General features: G+C 34.3%; 1 protein-coding gene across 1 annotated transcript in view; it reads right to left on the bottom strand.

The window, feature by feature from the left end:
• IPO11 (importin 11) overlaps positions 1–27,258 on the bottom strand; it is a 202,547-nt gene that overhangs the window by 95,918 nt on the left and 79,371 nt on the right. The window contains exons 17-22 of the mRNA XM_072750015.1: positions 25,066–25,099; positions 24,508–24,548; positions 22,841–22,957; positions 16,150–16,263; positions 10,346–10,461; positions 2,069–2,145 (exon numbers count right to left, since the gene is read on the bottom strand). Of these exons, the coding sequence (XP_072606116.1) occupies positions 2,069–2,145; positions 10,346–10,461; positions 16,150–16,263; positions 22,841–22,957; positions 24,508–24,548; positions 25,066–25,099 (499 nt within the window). The remainder of the gene's footprint in view (positions 1–2,068; positions 2,146–10,345; positions 10,462–16,149; positions 16,264–22,840; positions 22,958–24,507; positions 24,549–25,065; positions 25,100–27,258) is intronic.

The raw sequence follows: 27,258 nt of genomic DNA, 5'->3' as shown, positions 1-27,258 counted from the left end.
GCGAAGTGAAATCACTGTATAAAGTCACCCACAAGTGAAAATGGCTGAATCCTGTTCAAAGTTGACAATGGCTCTGGGTGATGTTTCTATTTGTAGGTCAAATACAAAGAAGCAATATGGATTTCCCAGAATGGTACTGTATTGGTCTCCAAGTTAGGTACAGTAAAACTAAAAGAAAGGCCTTCCCCAGAGAGTTAAGGAAAGTGAAAAAGACATCTTCTACTTTCTTTCCCTGTGAGGTCTTAAAAAACAGATAAAACTTTTTTAGGAGACTAGCAACAAGTGACTGATCTATTGCCACAGTCTTCATCTTTGAGAATTTTTTCAACCATTTTATAGAACACTAGATGATAAATGGCAAGTGGATCTTTATTAGAAAATAAATGGTACTTTGGTATTATTTGAGATCTATTCTGAAGAGTGGAGTAAAATAACAGAAAATCTCAGACAAAATGTGACAGACTAATTACATTATCTACCCACTATGGCCATCCAGCAAATGAGAGGTTTTCTCATCAGTTTTAAGAGTATTTTAGTCCACATTTGTTGATACTGTCAAAGAGTAAATCTACTTTTCCAGTGTATCAGTATACCTCAGTAGTATTTTGCCTCTAATAAAACTTGCTCACTACAAATAAACTCCCAGAAAAGTCTTCAGATATTGCTGTAAATGCCCTCTCCTGAAAATATTCAGTTAGTAGACACAAAGTTCTAATGAAGGAATTAAAGATGTTGCATGGATCACTCTTGAAGAATGGGTACTATAAATGGGGGAAAAAATGAATTTTTACATTTTATAGATAAATGATAGTATTTTGCAGACTGAAAAAGAATCAGAAAGGCCTGTAAACAGCACTGTATACAATCCTTATATTACTCCATGAGTTTAAATGTTAATCTGCACTGGTAAAATCCCTCACAAAACAACTATATAAATAAAATATTATGTGTTTTTATTTTTTTATTTTATTTTTTATTTTATTTTTTATTTTTATTTATGATAGTCACAGAGAGAGAGAGAGAGACAGAGAGACAGAGAGACAGAGACACAGGCAGAGGGAGAAGCAGGCTCCATGCACCGGGAGCCTGACGTGGGACTCGATCCCGGGTCTCCAGGATCCCCTATTATGTGTTTTTAAATGTAAGATATTATATATTTGTGAATGGTGGGCAATATGTAAACAGAAAATAATTTATTGTCTAGTATTAATTATCATCAGAATACGTTCTGATTGGGGAAAAAAGAAAAACTAACTAATTAGATCTCATCCAAGGTGGCCAAAAAGAGACTAAGGACCCACTCCTACTGTGATGCCTACGTCTCCCGTTCCACATGCCAAAAATGATGTTTCAAGAACATTATGCTTTACAATTTTACATCTCTATACATCAGAATACTTAATAAATATGATTTGCCAATATTTAATAGTCCTCATTTGTTGGTGCCTTCGCTAAACCAGAAATATTACAGAGCACATTTGTTGAGCAACTGACAGCATAAAATCATTTTGTTAAGACAACTAGAAAATACCATAGTATATACAGTCTTTCAAATACCTTATAGAACCTGCTATGAAACAAGAAATTTTACCAGGCAAAGTTCAAACTTAATATGGAATTAGTTTTCCAAAGACATTCTTTTGTTTTTAATTATTTGGTAAATTCAGTGTTTACTCTTTAATAGGCAAAAATGGTTCTAAAAAGTTACATAGAAACACATATAAAAACTATTAAAATACTATTACACTTATTTGTGAATATGAGGGATGTCTGTAAAAATGGAAGGTATAATTTAAAGTCACCTATGAGGCTTCAAATTATGGCTGCATTCAAAAACGATATTGTGGGGATCCCTGGGTGGCTCAGTGGTTTAGCGCCTGCCTTCAGGAAGCGCATGTTATCCAGGGCATGATCCTGGAGTCCCAAAATCGAGTCCTGCATTAGGCTCCCTTGCAAGGAGCCTGCTCCTCCCTCTGCCTGTGTCTCTGCCTCTCGGTCTCTCTTTCTGTCTCCCATGAATAAAATATTTTAAAAAAAAGAGATGTTGTGTTTAGATTTTCACACATACCAAGAAGTGGGGACATATTCTGAAATATACGAAGCAACTCTGGTGTAACACATGGGCTGTTTTCCAAAGTCACTAACCTAGGAAGAAAAACAGATGATTAAGTCTCTTTCTATAAACACCAAAAATACATTAATCATTAACCACACAACTTATTAAAAAATTGTCCCACCTAAAGGAAGAAAGAGAAATGGACAATACAGCAGGTTATAAAAGTTACCTTTCCAGGAAAAAAATTACCAAATTTGTCAAAATTAAAAACCTATCTACAAATCACATATTATTATTTCTATATACACAATAAAATTAGTAAGGGAAATAACTACATGCTAAAATATTTACTGTAAAATTATAATGATAAAGCAAAAGCATGATTATGGTCATGGAGAAACAAAAGTTGCTTTGTTGTTTTTATTTTTCTGTCACATGTAATTCATGTGTCCTTTCAATAGACACTGGGAAATATGAAAGAATCAATGCATAAAAAAATTATATGAGTTATGGTTTATCACAGAGGTGTGCAGCTGCTTTACCTCCTCACAACAATTACATGATTGTCACAACAGCTGCAAGAAAAGAATGGGAGGGGATCCTATCCAAAAATCTAACATTCATTATCAAAACTCTTATCTTGTTAAAAACAAAGTAAATTCTTAGTCTGGTAAGAAAGTTCCTATCAAATACTTGTAGAAATCACACCCAATGATGACATTTGAAATCATTCTCTGAAAACACAGAATTAGACCTCAAAAAATATCCTCTATTTTTTACCTTGTCTACCTTCACATCTATTGAGTGTATGTATGGAGAGCTCCTCACATGATATGCCAAATAAAGTAACAGAAGACACAAGGGTGAGAAGAAAAAGTTAAAGTCTTTATTCACAGAAGATATGACTGATAGAAAAGAGAGGAAGAAAGAATTCATAATAAACTACTTTAATCATTAAGAGACTTTAACAAGGCTGCTGAATATATTAATACACTCTCTATAAAAATCAACTCAATTTCTATACATCAAAACAAATACTTAAGACTTAAATAGATCTCATTATAAGAGTCAATGATAACAAAAATTCAGCATCATAAACATGTCAATTCTCTCTAAATTGTTTTGGGCAGCCCTGGTGGCCCAGCAGTTTAGTGCCGCCTTTGGCCCGGGGAATGATCCTGGAGACCCGGGATCGGGTCCCACGTCGGGCTCCCTGCTCAGGGCCTGCTTCTCCCTCTGCCTGTCTCTCTCTCTCTCTCTGCCATGAATAAATAAATAAAATCTAAATCAATCAATTAATTAATTGTTCTGCAGAATCAATAAAACTTCAAATCCCCAAAGGCTTTTCCCTAGGAATTAGGAAAGTTGACTTCTAAAGTGATTTGGAAGGCAAATGACCAAGAATAAGGTATTTGTCAAGAAAACAAAACATATGGGGGGTGGGCAGGGGGGACAACATTTCTTTTATCATCTATTATGACTTACTATAAAATAAATGTATTAGTATCAAACAGAATAGCACAAGAAACAGACCTGCTCATTTATGACAAAGTCAGCTCCGAGGTTAAGAAAAGGCTGGATAATTCAATCACTGATGGTGAGCTACTGAGCCTCTATCTCACACGAAATACAGAAATTAATTCCAGTATTTATATGAGAAGCGTAACATATCAGGAGAAGATATTTATAGCTTTAGTTAAAGAAAGAGTAAAGAAAAAGAGATAAACATGAGTAGGTTAAAGTTAACAATCACCGTGCACCAAAAGATGCCTCAAAAGTCAAAACGTAAGACACATACTGGGAGAAGATTGTTTCCAGTGCATATAACTGAAAAGGGAACAGTACCCAAAGGAATATACACAAGAGGTTAATAATAAGAGACAAATGTAGACAGCATATGAAGAAGCATTCCAAAGAGGATCCACCCAAAAATTATCAATAAACCTGACCATAAAAAATATAAAAAGATACTGAACTGAACTAGTAATAAAAAAATAAAATAAGTTATAAGCAAAGCAAGGTACAATTTTAACCCTAACAAATTAGCAAAACTTCCCAAATCTGACATAATGAGTTTTGGCAAAGCTATAGAACAGTGAGAACTCTTGCACGCTGCTGGCAGGAGGACACTGCATCATCACTTGGAAAAGTAATTATCTGAAAATGTGAAATATGTACACATACCAATGACCTAGTGAATAAGGTTTCATAGGCATACATGGTCATGTATAAAATGTTCAGTTGCATTATTTCAACATCAACCAAAATGGTATAGGAGTAAATGAATTGTCACATTCACACCGTTAAACTCATCAATATATAGGAATCTTAGAACAGGGAGCAAAAAGTAAATAAATAAGCAAGTTAGACACATACTATAAAATTTATATGAAGTAAAATATATTGGTTAGAGACGCACACACACGCACGTAATTTTAAATACATTAAAATACAAGAAAGAAAATCAAAAGAATGAAAACAAAAAAATTGGTACAGTGGGTCATCCCTGAACTGAAAACAGAAGAATTCAACAAACATGTCACTCCATGGGCTTCAAAGACATTCTTACTATCCCATTTCTTAATGAGGGTACAAGAAATGGATTTTCATTTTATGTAAGTTATAAATAGCTACCAGTAATATGACTTTCCTATTATTTTCTATGAAGTACTTCACAAACTTTAAATGCCAAAATTGGGAATAGGAAGAAGGGCACAGAAGAAACCAACCACCTCCAAAATGAAGTATGTGCCTCCCACAAAAGCAATGATATTTTTGGACACTTTACTCGGAACAAGGAACAAGATTTGATTCCATTTATAAAGAATAAAACAAAAGATTTTAAAAATTTTATCCTATTCACCTTTAAAATAACAATGAAGTAAAAAAAAAAAAAAAACACCCACAATCCAATCATATTTCAGTGAGAAAAAAATTGATGGGCATATTCTAAATCTCAGAAGATCTTTCAAACTGTCATTGGATCCAAATTAAGATTCCATATGAATTTTTACCTCCCATGTCATTACCTTAGTAAAAAGACCATTCAGGTCATTGTCACTCTCACTGCCTATGCTGGTTCCCACAATATAAGCCACACTATTTAAAAAAGGAAAAAAGTCTTGAAAAGTTTAAAGTACTTAAAAATAAAATGACATGGCATATAACTCCAGACTAAACAAATGAAGATTTAGAAAGGAAGAGAGACAAAGTCAAAGCACTACAGGAGAGTAAAGAGACAAATTACTATTCCAAAGAATAATTAGACAAAGTTATACGTACCAATATCTTTAACTAGAGAAATGTAAATATTACTGTCACCCTTCCACAAAAAATACAGGAAACAGAGCATCAAGTAAAAAGACAGGTATATCAATCCAACAAATAAATGTTTTTAAAAGCATGAAAATTCTTTTGAGGTAAAACATCTTTGGTTAAGTTAAAATACAAAATATAAATATTTGCTCTGTAGAGGAGACACAACTAAATTTCAAACAGAAAAACTAAAATATAAACAATAAACAAAGACAGTTAAGTCTAATCTAAATAAAATAAACCATATGACAATATTAATATATAAAATTTACATACAAAGTAAATAAAAGGTGTAAAGTTAATCATGCATATATACTACATCACATGATGCTTCATGAAAATATTTTAAATACCATATTTACTAAATCTTTTAACAATATAAAAATATACCAAAATTTTGTGCAGTAAACAGTATCTTTTAAAAGTTACAGAATAAGAATGCTAGAAATAAATAGGGACACTGACACAAAGGAAACTAGATGGGTATTTTAATAAATCAGTGTCAAGATTAAAAAGTAAAACATTGATTTGAACTATACAACCTACTAGTTAGAAAGAATAAAGTCTGCATCTTTGATATCATCATTACTATTGATGTGAATATGCTACAAAAACAAAGTCTATAATCATTAAATTTCCTATTAATTTTTTAAAAATTGAACAAGTGCTGAGTTATGTTTAGAATGCAATAAATCCAAACCTGAATCATATATTTTAGTATCAGCAAAAAATGAGACTGAGTCAAAGAAGACAAAAATCCATAAGCTACCACCAAAATAAAAAACAGAACATTATTTATCAGGACTTAAGGGAAATAGGCAGTCAGAATCCAAGACAAATTCATAGCTTTAAATGTTTTAGCACCAAAAAAGGTAATTAACCTTCTTTTTAAAATAGCTTTAAGAAAATATACCCAGCTAAGTGTAGGAAGTAAAAAATCTGAAATAGAAATAAAGCAATAAAAGGACAGAAACACAGAACTCATAAAAATCTAACATGTACTTCTTTCACATTAACAAAAATATCTAATAAGTGTACTTTTTTTAAAAAGAGGTAAAACAAAAACTGCAAATAGAAATAGTGAGTATATATATATTTATATACTTATTTATAAAATTTATATACTTATATATAGTTTATATACTTATTTATAAGTATATAAGTATAAATATACTTATAAATAAATATATAAAAGTATATAAATTAGTATCTTAAGGTATTAAGTACCAAAACTAACAGACATGAAAAATCAAAACCCAAAGAAGTTTGTATAAATGAACAACTAAGAAACAGCCTAGGAATATTACCAAACTGAATGACTCCTGCTACTGCTATGAATCTATTTTCAGTTCCCTTTATTACTAAATTTTCAAATCATCCAAATAGTTACTATATTGTAGAGATCATTCCTGTATGAAAAAAATAGCTCTTAAACATGAGTAAATCAGTAAAACAAACATGACACTGATATGAAATCAGACAATAATACACAATATAAACTATCGATCCAACTCATTTATAATTAAAGGAAAAAATAAAATCTGATAAAATACCAAAAAATAGATTTGTATGACATGTTAAAAGTAAAATTCACCCTAGCAGGAAAAATTTATTCCAGGAAGTCAGTTTTTTAAAGATAAAGGCTTTTGGTTTCGTTTTTAAGAGTCTAATCTCCTAAATGGATGGCCAAAAGCAATCAAATCAGTTTGTTTTTTTAATGATGAAGAGCATATTACAATTAATGGTATATAGCTGATGCTTAAAGTTGACCAGTATCTATTACTTTATATTACTTCCTTTAAAAACAACCCCAAAAAACACAAAGTTTGTTCATACAGGTTTATTCAAATTCGGTTTAAAAATATTTTAGAGTATTACATGTTTATATTAGGAAAGAAGAATAAAAATTGAGCTAAATCTCACAAGGTAGGTCAATTAACAAAAACTTGAAGTAGGGAGAAGAAATGAAAAATATAAGAGCAGATATTAATAGGAAGCAAAACTACAACAAAAAGAATCAAAACTAAAGGTTGGTTCTTTAAGAGACTAGTAACACTGACAAATCTCTAGCACATTGGATCAAGAGAGGGGAAAATATGAAGGGGAAAAAAGCCACATAATCAGTCTGAAGAGTTTCACCTCATACATAGGACCACAAACATCTCTTGCTACTGATTATCCCTAATAAGTTCAAACTCCCATTCTCCAAAATAACTATTTTACATCTTTTTCTCCATAAATCTCTTGTATCTTATACAAACTTCTACTCTAACCAATAACACTATGCTGATGACTATGCTTCACTTTGAGGTGAGAAAACAATCCATTTGATTGAACACCTGTCTTATCCTACAATAAAACAAAAATCCATCTTCCTCCTCCAGTTAAAATGGATTAAGTATTCCCAAAGCTATTAGAAAAAAAAAAAATGGGACACCTGGGTGGCTCAGAGTTAGGAGCCTGCTTTTGCCCCAGGGTGTAATCCTGGAGTCCCAGGATCCCACATCAGGCTCCCTGCCTGGAGCCTGCTCCTCTCTCTGCCTATGTCTCTGCCTCTCTCTCTCTCTCTCTCTCTGTGTCACGTGAATAAATAAATAAAATCTTTAAAAAAAATTTTTTTTAACCCTACATACACTAAATCCCGTCCCTTCTTGCCTCCAATTATGTCACTCTTGAGCTTCATCCATCCCTCGAGACCTTGCACTCCCCCATACCAGTCAACTGTTGCCCCATTTCTACATTCCTCTTCATAGTAAGTGCTCCCGAAGTTGTCACTGCTCACAGTTTGTACTTAAATCATTTCAATTCTAACTTATTCTTACTATTTTACTGAAACTTCTCATACCATCTCCATGTGGCCAAATTCCCTTCTTTGTACTACTGACAAGGACAATCAGCAACATGTGACATAGCTAACCAATCTCTTCCTCAGGAAATAGTCTCCTCTCTTGGCTTGATTTTCCTCTTCTATCTCTAGACAGCTCTTCTCTGTCATCTTTCATGTGACCTTGGAATGTTTTATGTTCCGCAGGATTCTGCTAGTAGCAGAATGTTCCATACCTGCCCTTTCCTTCCTAGGCAACCTTAATGATTCTTAGACTTTCAGTTTCATATACAAAGGGCTAACCACTTTACAAACATCTTATACTCACAAAAACCATGTGAGGTAGGAATTGTACTTCATTTTACAGATAAGAAAACATTGTCTCACAGACAATGACTGCACACCTAACACAGTGGTATAACTGGGATTGGCACCTATATCTAATTCTAAAGATGAGTTCTAACTCATTAAGAAAAATATATGAAGAATGTGTACCCTAGTTCAATGTAAAGAATCTTAGCTATTAAGCAATTTGACCAAAGCAAAACAAAATCCAAAACCAAAAAAAAAAAAAAAAAAACCACACAAAGAAAACAAGTATTCTAATGATTTCATTTTGTTTATATATAACTAAAGGCTGAGGGAAAAAAAAAGAGATTACTATTAATAGAGCAAGTACTTTTATTATCTGTTCATGTAAGCCTTAAAAAATGTATAGACCTTTAATAAACTTAATATACTAAATCTACTAATAAATATATACTAATACACTCTTAAGTATCTGAATCTATCTCATTACTATAGCTAATGTTTTTTAGTTTTTCTAATAATTAACATCATAGATTATCTACATGTTTATAAAAGTATGCCAGAGACTAATGTTTTAATTTGTAATCTAGAGAAGGGATTGGAAAACTATGGCTAATGGGTCAAATTCTACCTACACTCTATTTCTGCAAATGATGTTTTACTGGAGCACAGCCATCTTACATGCTATAACTGTTCTGGCACTATAACAGCAGAGGCGAATAGTTATAAGAGATCACATAGCCTGGAAAGCCAAAAGTATTTATTGTCTGCTCCTTTATAGAAAAAAGTATGCCAACATCTGATCTACAGTAATCCATCCTGTACAAATATATGAATATGAAAGTTTTCCACATGCTAATTTGCAACTGAACCATCCAAAGTCATTAGAGTTCAAACAACATAACCCAGAAAATGAGAAACCCAACCTGAGAATTTATTATCTACCTGTTTTAAAATTGTTCATGTAGTATTCTGCTACAGATCATTAATTTTTAATTTGCATCAAAGACGATGTCTAAAAATAAAAATAAAAAAGTTCATTCCTAAACATCTAAGAAAATACTAAGACAGGAAGGAAGGGAGGGAGGAAGAGGGGGGAGGAAAGGAAACCAGAAATGTTCATTTTTTCTCTGGTTAATTTCTGTGATTTTCTTTTTATTTTAATAGTTTATATATTACAATGTTTAAGCCTTTCCTTACACTTGGCCCTGCAGAAAATTGCTGCTATCTGTAAAATAAGCTTAGTAAAGCAAAAGGATTTTCTATTTTCTAGCTCAGTTCCTTACGTTGTGGTCAGTGAATACAGGTCTGTGGCATGGAGCTACCTGAGAAACAGAGTTTTTCCCTTTTCCTTTTCAATATAACATATTATTCACTTGGTAAAATAATTAGTCAAGTCAAAACTAAGTAACCTCAGCATTTGGGCTGAGGTATGGTATCTCGGTACATACAAGGGAAAGTAGTAAGAGGCAGAAAAATAACTCAACACCCGCCACCCAGCAAAATATCCCATTTAACAGGCTGCAAGTTTTAAGTCAACTTTAAGTCTGAAAATTTATTGGGCCCTCCCCATTTTACATTTCAAATTCCCAAATATTAAATGCAGCCAAGTTGTTACCAAAATTTCCACTTTTAACTTTGACTACTATGAGCCTACACTGAGTGACAACTGCCAAGAAGAGTTGGAGCTATTATGTTACCCAGTTCAGGAAATGTGATTTTATGTTTTTGTTATCAAATGCTGAGTTCGTAAGCCCTGTTACATGACCTTTGCTTTACTGGCATGAAAGTACGGAAGGCCGGGGAAAAAAAAGTCCAGGGTATCAAATTTTTCCTCTTACCATAATTCTAAACCATCTTCCAGAAGATAAACATGTGGAGGCTGGGAAACATCTGTACTCAGTTGAATAACTGGGAGCAGGAAAGGGTACAGGTTCTTGCTGTCTGCTCCTAATCCCTATGGGAAGTATAAATAAAACTTAACATAAGACACTCTAAAATCCCACCCCCACCAAAAAATAACCTATCATATAAAAAAGTGCTAAAACGAACTTTTAAAAAATAAATCATCAGATTTTCTGGGATGGTCCTAACTATAGCACTACTAAAACAAGGTTAGTTCGTTTACAATTGAACAGCAAGTAGCAAAAAAATACCATCCAATTGCCTAATGGTAATAAAACCATATATACCAAGGCTATAAACATCTGTTCGTTTTAAGAGATTCCATATATAAATATTTTCCCTCTCTGACTACTTAAGAAGTACTAATACTGCTATATTAAACTCTATAAGTCATCTCTGTATGAACCCAATCAAAATGTTCATCAGTAAAATAACTATCACAGTACATTCATATTCTAGAATACTGAGTAGCCAATGAAAAAGGATTAGGCATGGAATGAAAATAATCTCGAAAATAATTACTAACTGGATTTAAAAGGTACAAAATATGTGAATAACAACTGCACAATACCCAAGAATTTTTAAAAAATATCTACCTACATGCATATGAAGTATATCCATAAAAATGTTTTTTGGGAGCACACAGAAAAAATTAGCACTCTTTAAATATGGGAAGGGGAAAAGGATGCTGGAAGACGGTAAAAGAAGAGATTCTTTCTTTGGTTTTGTAAGCTTTTTCTTTTTTTTTAAATGAACAATTGTGGGCAGCCCAAGTGGCTCAGCGGTTTACCACTGCCTTCAGCCCAGGGCGTCATCCTGGAGACCCGGGATCGAGTCCCACATCGGGCTCCCTGCATGGAGCCTGCTTCTCCCTCTGCCTGTGTCTCTGCCTCTCTCTCTCTCTCTCTCTCTGTGTCTCCCATAAATAAATAAATAAAATCTTTTTTAAAATAAATAAATAAATGAACAATTGTTGCTAATATTAATGGCCCAAGAACACAGACAGAGGAAGAAGAGGGGGTTTTACCTAAATTCTTGTTTGCCTAATTACTGTCTTTAGAGGTTGACTCAGGGAAGCACACTAAGCACTCTGAAAGAAAACGAAATGGATAAAAAGACCATTTCTAATCCTTAATAATCTCTGATAAACACAGAAAGGAAACCAAAAAAAGTATCAAACACCTTATTTAGGAAATAATTCAAGTATCAATATAGTTTATGGTAAATTACAGTGCAACAAAATATACACGTATTTATCTTCCAATGTCACATATATACTGAGTTTAATCTTTATCAGGTAGGGGTAGCTATCTCAGTGCAAATACAAAAAGTTTATCCTTAAATAAGTTTGGCCCTTCCTGTAAATAAAAATCAGTGGAAAGACTTCATTAAACATATTTTTTAAAGGAAGAGAATTATTAAAATGTCACAGTTAACAAAGTAGTATATTAGATTTTAAAATTTAGTTTAATTTCAGTCGCTATACTTCAATCTTCGATGGAAAAACAACAAAAAAAAACATTAAGATAAACCAGTCAAGTTTATTTTGATTATCAAATAGATTTAAAACTCCCTAGGAAAATTAGAATTCATCATTTTAGCACACATCCAATAAGCACAAGATGACAGCTGTACAAAAACAAAAGGAAACAGCTGCTAAACATTTCAGACTCTCTCGGTCAAAGCCCGAAGACATAGACCTTAGTAGTCTAATGGCCTAAAGAATGTGTCCAATCCCAGATACTCAGCTTTAAATAAATTCGAACATTCTCTTGGCCCACAGTTTTAACTACAAGATATTGTCTGCAACACTATGAAATAATTCACAATAGGACATTGTCTATAATACTATGAAAGCTCAAAAATAAATTCATCACTTACTAAAATTATCAGAAATGCTTCAAGGGGCAGAAATCATACTGTACTATAATTACATAAGACAAAAGGGAAAATGAGGTCAAGGGTACTCTGTACTATCTTTGCAATAGCCTGTGAATTTATACTTATTATTTTTTTAGGTTAAGGATAAAAAAGAATAATACCCCCTAAATCTTGGCATTTCCCAACGTACTGTTTTTGACTATCTTCTCCTAGGCCATGTGCATGCTGAAAATGTCCAAATCAACTATCTCCAACCCCCAATCTCTGAACTCCAGACACAGTGAATAACTACAGGTCATCACTACCCAGAAGCCAGCTCAGACTCCTAGGTTGACCTCTGAACCAACTCATTGTCTTCCTAAAACTGGTTCCTCCCCCTGCATTTCCAAACTCAAGTGACTTGAACCACCATCTACTTAGTGATAAGTGATATCTCAACCACATCCTGGGTTTTTCTTCCTACTCAATCGACATCTAAATAATCATTCATTTTCTCTAAGATGTCTAATATTTCAGGTCTTTTCCCTTCTTTCTATGGCTTTTACTTCAGATCTGCATCATCTCTTCATGGTTAACAGAAAGTCTGCCAACTACTTTCCTTGACCTTAGTTTTACTCCATCCCAAACATTGCCCCCAAAGGCACCCTGATTACCTTTCCAAAAATAAATTAAAAAATAAAAATAAAATAAAATAAAATAAAATAAAATTAAATTAAATTAAATTAAATTAAATTAAATTAAATTAAAAATAACACTCCTTGTTCTGAACTTCAGGAGATTTTCTTTTGGTCTTCCTGACCAGGTCCCTCTACCCAAGCTATGGTCCAGCTATACCAAACAATGGAGTATGTAAACATCTGGAGGAAGATGACAGCTCTAACGTGTGCATTTATGACTGTTCTCTGTCAAAAACTGGTGAAAGAATTACAAAGATAGCATAAGAAAAGATAAAAGCTGAAAAGACAAGTGGTAACTGACCTTGGCAAACTCGGAAAATCAAGTAAAACCAAAGCTTGAAGCCAACAGTAAAATAACTGCAAGAAGCAACCCGATTTATGTTACAGAAACTCCCAAAGAATCAAAAATTGGTAGCACCATGTACTCGGGGAAGGAGGAAGTTAAAGGTCAGGTATTAAAACTAAGAGGGCCTCTAGTAAGTGTTCATAAAGCAGCTTGATGGCAAGATCTCATGCAAGTCCACAAGCAAACTGCTGGCCCTATAAGATCCTCTGGTAAAGTAAAAGCAAATGCTCTCAAGACAGAGACACTAGGTAGTCAAAGCAGAGATACCATATAAAAACAGAGAGCTGAAACAGAGGCGGGAAACTGAAAGATCTTTTATTGAGGAAAGACCTCAAAAACATGGATCATTCCCTACAAAACAACCCAGGTAAATTACATCCTTAAGGAAAAATTTACAGTAAGTTTCCCATTCATTTTCAACCCTCTCAATCAGTTTTAGTGCCTTAAATTTAGATAGACAAAATGCTGATGGTTCTTGAAGTTGGGTGATGGTTACCTAAGGGCTAATTATACTGTTCTTCCCTTTTCTGTGTACGCTTCAAATTTTTCATAGGCTAAAAAATAATAACAGTAACAAAAGCAAGGATCAATAGATAATCTTTTTAGTCAGAGACTATTAGTCTGGGTTCACAGAACTTATGAAATGAAAACAGAAACATGTAAGTACACTAATATCTCCCTCTTAGGATTTAAAAGCCCAACGATGGCAGTGTTTTCTACGAAATGAAGCTTAACAATAACCCATAGTATGATCTTCCCAAATGACTGAAAAACACATTTTAAGCTAGTCTCAACTTTAACATTGAACTTTGCATGCTTTCTCCAAGAAGGGTAAATGATGACTTGGCTGGAACCCTACCCCCCGATCTAAAGGAAACGGCCCTAAATACTCCAAACATTCCCCTACAAGTTACTCTGGGTTCCTAAGACTTTCCTGACAAGACACTGCCTAAGGAGACCGGAGATGCTGTTTTTCTTTTTCATACCTCCCTCATAAAACTCTCAAACTGAGTCTAAAAACACATTCGGCAGAGATATAATACAAAAGATGTGGGAACACTCTTAGTTCTGTTACTTATGAAACCAATCTTAGGATAGTCAGTAACCTTTTCCTAGCCTTTGTATCCTCATCTGTAAAAGGGACATTACCTTCACAGAAGATCATAAGAATTAAATGGTAGATAGTAAGAGATGCTACACGAGACAGTTATTAAAAAAGAAAGTGGTTTAAAAAAAATTTTGTGGGACACCTGGGTGGCTCAGTGGTTGAACGTCTGCATTTGGCTCAGGGCATGGTCCCAGAGTTCCAGGATCAAGTCCCGCATTGGGCTTCCTGCAGGGAGCCTGCTTCTACCTCTACCTATGACTCTGCCTCTCTCTCTATGTCTCTCATGAATAAATAAAAATCTTTTTAAAAAAAAATTTTTTGTATCATTATTCAACTATCTGAAACTGCCTTGAGTAGGAATTTGTAACTGTAAAATTCATCCACAAATATTTACAGAAAGAAAAAAATTTACATTTCAAAAAAAAAGTGTTAGGGTGCCTGAGAAAGGTTTTTTATAAACTAATGTTAAAATGTTTTCTCCCTAATTTTTAACTTGTTATTAGAAAATTGCAGAATAATAACTACTAATTTAGAGATATCCCTATAGGATAATCTATCATATTTTGGAGCAAAGCCAATAAAAATCAGCTGAGCATACCTGGATCCAGACATTCTCAGACTTGGCATTAAGCTCTTCCCTATCTTCTCACTATCAGAATATAATTCACTAGAGCAGTTCAAATGATAACTACACAGTCCTCTTCACTCTGAAATTTTAGATTTGTCTCTACCTGATGCCTAACCCAAATACTTCAAAGTCAAGATGCCTAAAATCATAGTCAATGCTTCCCTCAAAAGTAAGTCTTCTGTTCCCTACCTTACCAAGTGATGAAAGGGAAAATTTTTTTATTAAATCACACACAAAATAAGAGTGAAAATGGAGAGTAAATTTATGCAGAAAAGCCCTGAATACCAAGGAAAGTGAATGGAAAGTACAATGGACTACACAAATCATGAGTTTATCAGCATGGGAGACCACTACATCTAATGAAAGAAAACATCTTTAAAAAGTGGAGAGTATTTTCCAGATGTCAAAGAAATGACCAAAGTTAACAAAAAAGAAGCAGTTTTGGAGATCCCCGGGTGGCTCAGCTAGGTTTATCATCTGCCTTTGACCCAGGGCGTGATCCTGGAGTCCCGGGATTGAGTCCTGCCATCTGGCTCCCTGTGTGGAGCCTGCTTCTCCCTCTGCCTGTGTCTCTGCCTCTCTCTCTCTCTCTCTCTCTCTCCCTATCTGTCATGAATAAATAAATAAAATCTTAAAAAAAAAAAAGTTTTTAAAATTGTTTAGAACACATACAAAAAAGACATAAAGTGAGAGACCTTTCACTACTTAAAATAAATCACATGAGAACAATAAAAAATATTTAGAAAGAAAAAAGAAAAAGCCAAAAACTCTGGTATCTTAAATACAGAGAACTGGTGATTGTCAGAGGCAAGGTGAGTAAGAGGATCAGTGAAATATGAAAAAGGGATTATAAGGTACAGACTTCCACTTATAAAATAAATAGGTCCCAGAGATTAGAAGTACAGCATAGGGAATATAGTCAACAATACTGTAGTAATAGTTTTTGGTGACAAATGGTAAACTTATTGTGGTGAGCTCTCAGTAATGTACAGGATTGTCAAATCACTATGTTGTACACCTGGAAACTAACATTGTGTGTTAATCAGACTTCAACTAAAAAATGTATAAGTATTAAATTAAGAAACTGGAAAGTAACTTACCTGAACAAGATGAATAAGTGTTGTCAGGATAGCACATCTCAACATATTGTGCTCTTCACTTTGCTTCCAAAGAAGAGGCAAATATTGTACCAGACATCCTACATATGGTCGAATCTATCACAACAGAAGTAGGGGAAGCAAAAGAGCTGTATTAGGAAAGAAGGCAATATCCTTCAACGAATACTCACACACCACTATTAAGTCCCAGGCAGGAAATATTTAATATCTACTAGATGATATGTATTATGCATATCTTTTTTATGCATATTATCTTTTTAAAGATAAATCAGATATTACAGAGACATAAAGCCCTACAGTAAATATTTTAAAGAATTTTAAATAAATACCAAATTTACTACATGAAATAAAATATAGGAAAGCAACATAATATAGCCAATTATCTAGATAGAAAATGCTGCTATATCCTGGTTCTTTTTTTAATAAAACAGCTTACCTAACAAGAAATTACACTGTTTTAAAAAGTCAGCATTTAATCATACATTCAACAATTATCTGATGGCATCTTCCAGAATCAAGCCCTGAGAACAAGGTACCAGAAAGAATATAAAGATAGACATACAAACACTTACAATGAGAAACTTAAGTATAATGATAAAGTATAATGATAAATGGACATGAGGTATAGTGCAAACATTGAACAAAATCCTTTTTAAGAGATACAACTGTTGGGCAGCCCAGGTGGCTCAGCGGTTTGGCGCCTGCCTTCAGCCCAGGGTGTGATCCTGGAGACCCGGGATCGAGTCCCACATCGGGCTCCCTGGGTGGAGCCTGCTTCTCCCTCTGCCTGTGTCTCTGCCTCTCTCTCTCCCTCTCTCTGTGTCTCTCTCAGGAATAAATAAAGAAAATTAAAAAAAAAAAAAAAAGAGAGATACAACTGTTGAGATCATATGGATTAGGCTAACCAGTTTTAAAAATACGTGACATAGCTGTGCTATGATGGAGAGTTTCTTAAAAAATAAAACGGATCTACACTGAAGCTAGACAGTGTTCCAACGTCTCAGTTTTTGGTTACTGTATTTGGAATTGCTCTGACGAGAGTAAGTTTCATGAATAACAGAAATACTAGACTTTCATGACTTCAGTAATGTCTATTTCAATCCCATGGATTAAAATTTAAAAACCAGAAAAAGTGAGTTTCCCTTTTCTGCTTATAAACCATCATGGGCAGCCCAGGTGGCTCAGCCGTTTAGTGCCTGCCTTCAGCCCAGGGCATGATCCTGTAGACCCAGGATCGAGTCCCACGTCGGGCTCCCTGCATGGAGCCTGCTTCTCCCCATGCCTGTGTCTCTGCCTCTCCCTCTCTATGGGTCTCTCATGAATGAATGAATAAGGTATGAATGAATGAATGAATAAATAAATAAATAAATAAATCATATAGGGGATCCCTGGTGGCTCAGGGGTTTAGCGCCTGCCTTTGGCCCAGGGCACTGTCCTGGAGTCCCGGGATCGAGTCCCACGTCGGGCTCCCGGCATGGAACCTGCTTTTCCCTCTGCCTGTGTCTCTGCCCACCCCCCCCGCTCTATCATGAATAAATAAATAAAATATTTTTAAAAAACCATAATATAGTAGAACAGTAGCAAAAAATGTGCAGAGTTTCCTGACCCACGGGACATGAGGGAGGTTACAAATAAATTAAATATTTGCCCAAATATTTCAGTGAGATAAACATGAAAAAAATGAGACTCTGTTATATATCATCTTATTTTCAAATTTTGAGTCATACTACTATTTACTGAGAACTTAATCTTGCTATATGCCCTCTATCTTTAAGATCACTCCAACTGGGATCCCTGGGTGGCACAGAAGTTTAGCGCCTGCCTTTGGCCCAGGGTGCGATCCTGGAGACCCGGGATCGAATCCCACGTCGGGCTCCCGGTGCATGGGGCCTGCTTCTCCCTCTGCCTATGTCTCTGCCTCTCTCTCTCTCTGTGTGTGTGACTATCATAAATAAATAAAAATTAAAAAAAAAATCACTCCAATTAGTTTATAAAAGCAGACCAATTCGTATGAAAAAAAAACAAACAAACCCACAGGTTTCAAAGGACCTAACTCATTCATACTTAACTATAAGTGGTATATAACAGCATATTCTACTAGCATAAAAAATAAACCAATTTTGGTTTTGATATACAAGTAGGAACACTCTCTAAGGAAAGGCACAAAGGGAGCATATGCTATTTATTATAGATAAGGTATGTATGTATTAAAAGCAAAGAACCCAGGTACATTTGAAAGTCATGAAATAGTTACAACCCAAACCTAGATGTACATTGGAATTTATGATGTTCTAAATTAAAATAAATGCTTCAAAAACAGGATTTCAATAATCACCCAGTTACTGTTGCAAAAGACATCCCCCAAAAATGGGGGCACAGGCAGCAGATTAGCAGATGACAAAAGAGCCAAACACATTCCCTTAGGCTAAAAGGGAAGAGGTTAAAAAATACATTATTGCAACAACTGAGGAAATCTGATATGGACTTGATATTAGATAACAGTACTACATTAAAAAAATAACAACAACAACAACAGTACCGCGTTAATATTAAGTTCCCTGAATCTAATCATGGTTATGGTTAAGAAGAGGAGAGGTCTAATATTTTGGGGTAAAGTGCCATGATGCTCAAAACTAAAATTCAAATGGTTTAACAATAACAATCATTTCTATATGCACACAAATTTAAAAAACAGCAATATAGTCTGTTAATAACTGAGAAAACAAGGTGAAAGATAACATGGGTGTTGATTTACTGCAACTTTTCTGTACATCTGAGTATTTCACTGAAAAGATATGTAAAAAAAAAAAAAAATATTGCCCATACACAATCCTGAAAATGATTACAGTGCACAGGTTTTTTCAGTAGGCCAATAGTAATTATTTGCTCAACATCTAAAAAAAAAACCACATGGAATTATGAATGTTTTCTAGACATCAGGCTAAGTAATAGCAACCTTATAAAAGAAACTAAACTATCAGAAAGTATACTACATGCACTCATCTTTTGGCCTCTCTATTCAAAAAGAAAAAAGAATTCAGGTGGATACTATGAGAAGCACAGTCTTAGGAGTTAGTTCATCACAAAATGGGAGGGAGGCATCTACTTTCCTTTGTAACACGTTACTGTAAATATGAAAATCAAGTAGGTGAAAGCCTAACAAATGTTTTAACAAGGGCTCCATCCACAGGAGGATTTTAAGAAGTAAATATTCAATGACACCTTATCATTTTGACCTAATTTATTTATTTATTTAAGATTTTGTTTATTTATTCATGAGAGACAGAGAGAGAGAGAGAGGGAGAGAGAGAGAGAGGCAGAAACACAGGCAGAAGAAGAAGCAGGCTCCTGCAAGAAGCCTGACATGGGACTTAATCCTGGGACTCCAGGATCACGCCCTCAGCCAAAGGCTGGCACTAAACCACTGAGACACCCAGGGATCCCCTGACCTAATTTAGACAGAATATTTAATATTTCACACAGGCCCTTTAATTTTGTCCTTTGTATAAAAAAAGAAATTGTCCTTTTCTTCAGAAATGCGTAAGTTTAGAGATTGTCTGCCTGAGACCCAAACCCGATGATTACCTATTTTTTCTATGTATTTTTGAGATCGCTGCAATGGAATAATTAATTGTAAGTTTTTGACTACTTTTTCAAAAAGCAGAGAAAATATAACCTTTAAATAATTATAATTTACAGTATGAAGATGGTGGCTTCATCGAAACTTAACAATTAAACCCTATGTGTCATCTCACTGATATAAGATGGGTCAACCTATTTACAACCTAATGAACAAAAATCAAATTTAGCATATGAAGCATAGGTGAAAAATACATAAATCATGGGGCTGTTCAAAGGTTAACATAGGAAAGTTCAAGAATCAGACTACTGAAAATATTTTTCATAACCATTTCCTACCTGACTTCTGAAAACACAAACTACTACTGGACAATTATTTACTGATTATTTACTGATGTCTCATTATTTACTGATGACAGAGTCACCTAAGTTGCTTAGGCTATTGGTGTTCTGAAAGGTGCATATGGATAATACCACAAAAGTACTTCTACACTTATTAAGCATGAGGAATTTCAACCTAGGATAAAAAGATTTAGAGATTTAGGAAGATGTAGGTAAGAAAATTCATTTCCATAAAAAGAAATCTTTAATAAATTCTCATTTGCCAGATGATATCTAAGTAAGATTATAAAAAGTGGCCAAACTTTGTTTCTATAATTAATTTTTTTTTAAAGATTCCATTCATATATTCATGAGAAACACAGAGAGAGAGAGAGACAGGCAGAGGGAGAAGCAGGCTCCATGCAGGCGCCAAATCACTGAGCCACCCAGGGATCCCCCTCTATAATCAATTTTTAAACAAACAACTGATTGCATCTGTATAATGATCTAAAGAATACTGCGCATTTGTAATAACTTCAAAGTTAAGAAGTCTTGTGAGTTAGGTGATTTCAGAATTATCTTTATTATTTTATATACAAGGACACAGTTAAAGACCAATGAAACTAAAAAGCAGAGACAGGCACTTAAAATTAGTTTAAAGGAATTTCAACTATCTGTGTGATCAAAATCTCTCAAAATTCTTTATAAGCCGATATCAAAATGAAATGCTGTAAGGTAATAAGAATCCCAAGTGCTAAGAAAATTGTAAGCTAGTATTATTTTTGGACACTCAGACCCATATCTGCTCCAAGTAACTGACAGAGACTCAAAACTGGAGCAGCTGGAAAAGGAAACAGTCGACAAAACCAAAAGACAACCTAGATAATGGGACAAGATTTTTGCAAATATTTTATCAGATAAATGGTTAAATATCCATACTGTACAAAGAACTTATCAAACTCAACACCCAAAGAACAAATAATCCAGTCAAGAAATGGGCAGAAGACATCAACAGATAGTTCTCCAAAGACATATAAATGGCCAAGAGACACATGAAAAAATGCAACAGGGAACTACCAATCAAAACTACATGAAATATCACCTCACGCTAGTCAGAATGGCTAAAATAAACAAGGAAACAAAAAGTGTTGGCGAGGATGTGGAGAAAGGGGAACCCTCTTACACTGCTAGTAGGAATACAAGCTGGTATAGACACTCTGGAAAACAGTATGGAAGTTCCTCAAAAAGTCAAAAATACAGTTACCCTACAACCCAGGGACTGTACTACTAGGTATTTACTCAAAGATACAAATATAGTCTGCACCCCAATATTTATAACAGCAATGTCCACAATACCCAACTATGGAAAAAACCCAGATGTCCATCCACAGATGAATGGATAAAGAAGATGCAGTATATGTATCTATAATGGAATACTACTCAGCCATCAAAAAGAATGAAATCTTGCCATTTACAATGACATAGATTCAACTAGGGGATATTATGCTAAGTGAAATAAGACAATCAGACAAAAACAATTATCATTTGATTTCACTCATTATGTGGAACTTAAGAAACAAAACAGAGGATCATAGGGGAAGGGAGGAAAAATAAAACAATACAAAATGAGAAAGGGAGACAAACCGTAAGAGACTCTTAATCATAGGAAACAAACTGAGGGTCTCAATGGAGGGGAGAGGATAGGGGGATGGGGTAACTGGGTGATGGGCATTAAGGAGGGCACGGGATGTAATGAGCACTAGGATGTAATGAGCACAGGACGTAAGAGGCAACTGATGAATCAATGAACTCTACCTCTGAAACCAATAATATATGTTAACTGAATTTAAAAAAACTGCTGCTGAGGTTGCATGTTGACTGTAAATACCGGTAATACCACTAAGATGTATGTACTTTAAGAAATTCCTTAAAAATCTCAAACTGAGATAATAAATTCCAACCCTCACCCAAAGGTTTTTGTCAGGATTACATAAGAAATATATGCAAATTACTTAGCACAGATGTTTTTTAACTTGTCATTATTCAGAAATTATAGCAATTCTCATCAGTTGCCAGCTCACGGTATCAGAATTCACTATATGACCCAGGAATAAACTCCAAATCTGTGTAGATGAACTCAGTTGTCTTTCCCTAATATCTCACAGATTTACTGCACTACTTTTCAAGCAAGGATGAAGTGGTAAACGAGGATATGAGAAATTACTAGGATAATTATAGGATAGTTTCTTGGATTACCAAGTTTTCACACAAATAGGAGAGACAGAGAAGCTGAATAATTTAAATAATAATGTAACTGTTGAAGACCTTACATGTCATTTTTATATTAAACTATACATGTACATAATGTAGACCAAACTGCAAAACACATTTAATTTTGAAGGTAAAAATAATCACCCTCTGAGAATATTTGCATTTGCTGACACACGTGTATCTATGTCCTCAAACACCTTGAATTTTAAGAAGTATTATTAAATATAAATTGGATCTACTAAGAGATAAAATTCTGCATTAATACTTCTACATTACTGATCCTATTTTTTAAATTTAAAATTTTAATTTTCTCAAGTCATTTTTTTAAAACTCAAGTACACATGTCAATATAACTGAAATCGGAACCATATAGTTTATAAGGATTTTAATGCGTGTTTTAACATTTAAACAATGTACATAAAGCAAAAATATACTCTACATATGCATTCTACATATACTCTATACTCACTTCTCTGACATTTATGTTTTACAACAAATTTACCTGTATGTTGACTCTTTCAATCACACAAGAAAGCACATGCAAAACATGCATCTTTGTGTCACATTCTGTAACTTGCTGCAGTAGTTGAAAAAGTAGTGTGAACATGGTTTCCAAATACTGCAGGTAAACAGGGAAAAAAAAAAAGGGTCAGAATAGAAACTAGTATCTTCACAAATAGGAATAAGAAATAAAATTAAGTCATAATGTCAAAGCAACAAATAAAAGATGAGCAAACAAAACCTCAGCATTACTTATGTAATTTCAAATTGTTCAAGTTGTCAATATTTAGAATAGTGATTCTTTTTTATCACTGCTCAATGGGTCCATTTTAAAACTTAATTCATCCACAAACTGAATAATGTTTTCAGAAGACTGTATCTAAACTCTGTGTTTACATTTCATACCACTAACTGAACTGCTAACAGTGTCTTTCTTATCTTTGGCCTTCCATACATTCCCGTTGCCAATCACAGAATGTTTTGTTTTGCAAAGTCTACTTGCAAAAGGAGTATCAATAACTATACTCGAATACCAATTCTCTATGTGGCCCTTACCATATGCTGCACAGGGATATCAATTTCTGTACACATATATTTATTATTCAAAGGATGATGGTTATTATTAAGAAATAAATATCCTATATCTGGCTATTAACTCCTATATTACAAAATTATAATAGGAATTAACAAATCACAGGATGCTAGATATTTACATAAAACAAACATGTGATCTTTCAGATATTTAGTTCACTTTTAAGATTTCTAAAACATACTTATTTCATCCAAAAATACCTACATAATAAAAACCCTGCTTTACTAATGAAAAACCTCCATATATGACCTACACAAGAAATACAGATAGACATTTTATTATCATATAGCTTCCTTCTTTCCCAGTCTTCTTTTTTTTTTTTTAAAGTGAGAGAGAGGAGAGGCAGATGGAGAGAGAATCTTAAGCTGACTCCACGCTCAGGGCAGAGCCCAATACCGGGCTCAATCTCAGCACTCTGAGATCACAATCGGAATGAAAACCAAGAGTTGGAGGCTAAATCAACTGAGCCACCAGGTCCCCTTGCCCAATCTTAAGAATCAATACTACCCACATGCCTGAGATCGAGCTCCGCATTGGGCTCCCTGAGTGAGGAGTCAGCTTAAGAGTCTCTCTCCTTTTTCTTCCCCTCACCTCCCAAAATAAATAAATCTTAAAAAAAGAAGAAATACTACCACCATTAAATTAAGTCAAACACCATGTTACCGCTGGGGGTTAGGTGAAGGATAAAAAGATGAGTAAGACTTCCTTCCTGTTTTGCTATTCAAGTAACTTATAATCCGATGCTGGATAAAGACATAAAGATGAAAACAAGTAGATGGAGGATAACTTGAGGATTAAAAGTAACAGACACAGATAAAATCAAAATAGACGCTTTATAATTGTGAAAAAAGAAAAGTCTGTCAACTCCAAGACAGTTTAGATAGCTAAACAAAAGCAAGCAGAACAAAAATAAATCAAAATTACTTGAAAAACAATTACTTCTAAAATAATCCAATATACTTTTAAATTTGGCTCTAATCAATAACATATAAATATAATTTCAGTTATAAAATAACATTTAATATCCAAGGACATAAGCAGAAATTATTATCAATCTTAAAAATAAATATTCTTACCGGTAGAAACTGATCTGTTCTAAATTCAAAATCATCAACAGGTAAAGAGTAGTTAAGGAATACTGGGAATGTATGAGATATATTGGAACAAAATATATCTAAAAATCAAATATAATAAACCATTCAAAAACTATATTTTAAACTAACAAATTTTATCAAAAAATTATTTAAATGTGTTGCTAAAATTCTTCACAATGAAGTATTATTTTTCAAAGATCTTATTTATTTGTTTGAGAGAGAGAAAGAGAGAGCAGGAGCAGGGGGAAAGGGAGAGGGAGACAGACTACCCGTGGAGCAGAGAGCCCAGTATGAGGCTTGATTCCAGGACCTCAGGACCATGACCTGAGCCAAAGGCAGATGCTTAAACAACTGGGCCACCTAGGTGCCCCTGAAGTTTTTTATTTTGTTTTTTTTTTTCCAAGATTTTATTTTTAAGTAATCTCCACACCCAATATGGGGCTCAAACTCAGAACCCCAAGATCAAGGATTGCATGCTCCACCACGTGAGTCAGCCAGGTGCCCCAACTCAAAGGTATTTTTAAATTCCTTAAAGGATATTTAACTTCAGAGTTGTAGCTGTTTCAATACGGACCTTAAAAAAAAAAAAAAAAAGTATGTTATTAGTTTTCAACAATTCTAGAGCTACTAAATATCATGAATATCAAATGGCAAAAGAATTTAAATCACTCTTTACTCTTTTCATTAAGATTTAAGTCACAGAGCAAGTTAACATCTAGAAATAAAAGAATATTCCTCTTACTGTGCAACAAGAGTTGAAAAGAAAAAGTAAGGTAGTGTCCATTCCCACCCTTCTCAGTTTCCCATAATTTATTTCAGGCGCCTTTAATCCAGGGGGTGCCTCTAGGAAAAAAATAATTGCCGTAAGTGTGCTGAGAGTGGGGGACTCAGAGAACAGTACAAAGGGGTTGCTACAGGGCAAGAGAAGGGTGAGACCGGAGAGGACAAACAACAGGCAAACAGGACAAACCAGGTAGGGCTGGTGAGACTGGAAGATGTGCAGTCAAGAGTGAGGGAAGAGGAGTAGGGAGGAGGAAGAGGAAGAGGAGGAGGAGCAAGGGTGAAGAAGAACATACGTTCCCATCTGCAACCTCTATTACAGGAAATCCTTGAACTATCCCGACAGATTCTGAGATTTTCTAAATCTCAAAGTTCACAAATACACAAAGATTTGTACAAATTCCTGACCTTCCCTGAACTTATTGTCTTCATGTATCAGCAAGTTCCCTTAGCAAATCACATCATGACAGCATCACCTCCCCAGTACTCTCTGTCAACTGTTACCCGTGATTTGGTCAGCCAATCTGGCACAGACTACCACACCCAGAGTTCCAGGAAAAGTGACATGAACTCAAGCCATGACTAAATTCTATATTCTATTCTATAAAACAATGTATCTGAAACATTTCTTTCCTAGCTGAGAGCCATAACTTTCTTAGCTGCCACACTTCCTGAACCTGTAACAGCAACTGGCTTTTCCTCTGCAGCCATTTTTCACAAAGAAATGTTTTAATCATTTTACAGGAGCTTCTGAAGTTCCAAGAGGCTGATCAGGCATGTTCACGAAATGTTAAGTACTCTACTGCCAAAATCACAGATCTAAGAGCCTACAGGACAGGTGTTTTCTCACCTGCCTTTTCTTTTTATTCATTGTCTCTAAAGAAAATGTGAACATTTCAAACTTTTAAATAATGTAACAAATTTGCTGATTGTCTAATACATGCAAAGTACCATGGCAAGTGGTCTACCACAAAATGACCTAATGAAAACAGGGTCTACTCGTATGATTAAAAATATTCAATAAGGAACTACTATCTTCCATGCAATATGCTGGATGCTACAGAAAAAAAGCTTTAAGAGAGATTTAGTTTTTGTCCTCAGAGAACTTACACTCTTGAAGGGTACTGGCCACCCAGGTATTAAATAATTATCAATACAAATGTCAAACTTGAAAATCTTAGGAACAGGATAATCCCCTTGAAGACATGGACTGGCTGGTCATCTTTAAATTGTCATCATTTAGAACAGTGTGAGGCATACAGTTGGCACTGTGTAAATAATTAAATTCACAGACAACAGGACATAAAACCCCCCAAAAGAAAAAGGACAAACTGCCAGCATAATAACCTTTAATTCTCTTGATTTTTTTTTTCCAATGAAGGACCACATAAGCACCTAACTCATACCCCTGACATCTACACAAATAAGTACAGGAATCAAAAGAATCATTGGAATAAAAACTGGCTCTTTTCCTACCTACCCAAGAGAAGTCAGGGTAGTATTATAGAAGAGATGAAATGAATTGAGATGACTGGCCTGTACTCTAGTTTAACTCCATAACTAGGAAGCCAAATCAGGAGAGAAAACAAAAAATCCCCCAAAGTTTAAGAAAAGAGAGGCACATTTAAAATATAACAAAAATACTCTGTGTCTCTCATAAATAAACAAAATCTTTAAAAACAAAAACAAAAAATAAATAAAATATGACAAAAATAAGTACAAAATTAGCCATTCCTGAACTATAAAAGAAACAGGAAGTCCTTACCACAGAGAGACAGTATGAATTTCACAGTGATTCATAATGAGGAAAAGTCAAAACTCACATTTATGGAATGAAGAGATAGATAATATGAGAGAAAATTGGTAAAAGTGAGTCTAACAATTCCTAGGATGCTAACTGTTCAATAAATACTTGCTAGTAAATGCAAGAAAACAAAGTGCTCTAAATATGAC

Source organism: Vulpes vulpes, chromosome 2 (assembly GCF_048418805.1).
Source record: "Vulpes vulpes isolate BD-2025 chromosome 2, VulVul3, whole genome shotgun sequence".
Classification (NCBI taxonomy): Eukaryota; Metazoa; Chordata; class Mammalia; order Carnivora; family Canidae; genus Vulpes; species Vulpes vulpes.
The sequence above is the reverse complement of the archived record's forward strand: the minus strand, read 5'-3'. Positions and strand labels throughout refer to the sequence as shown.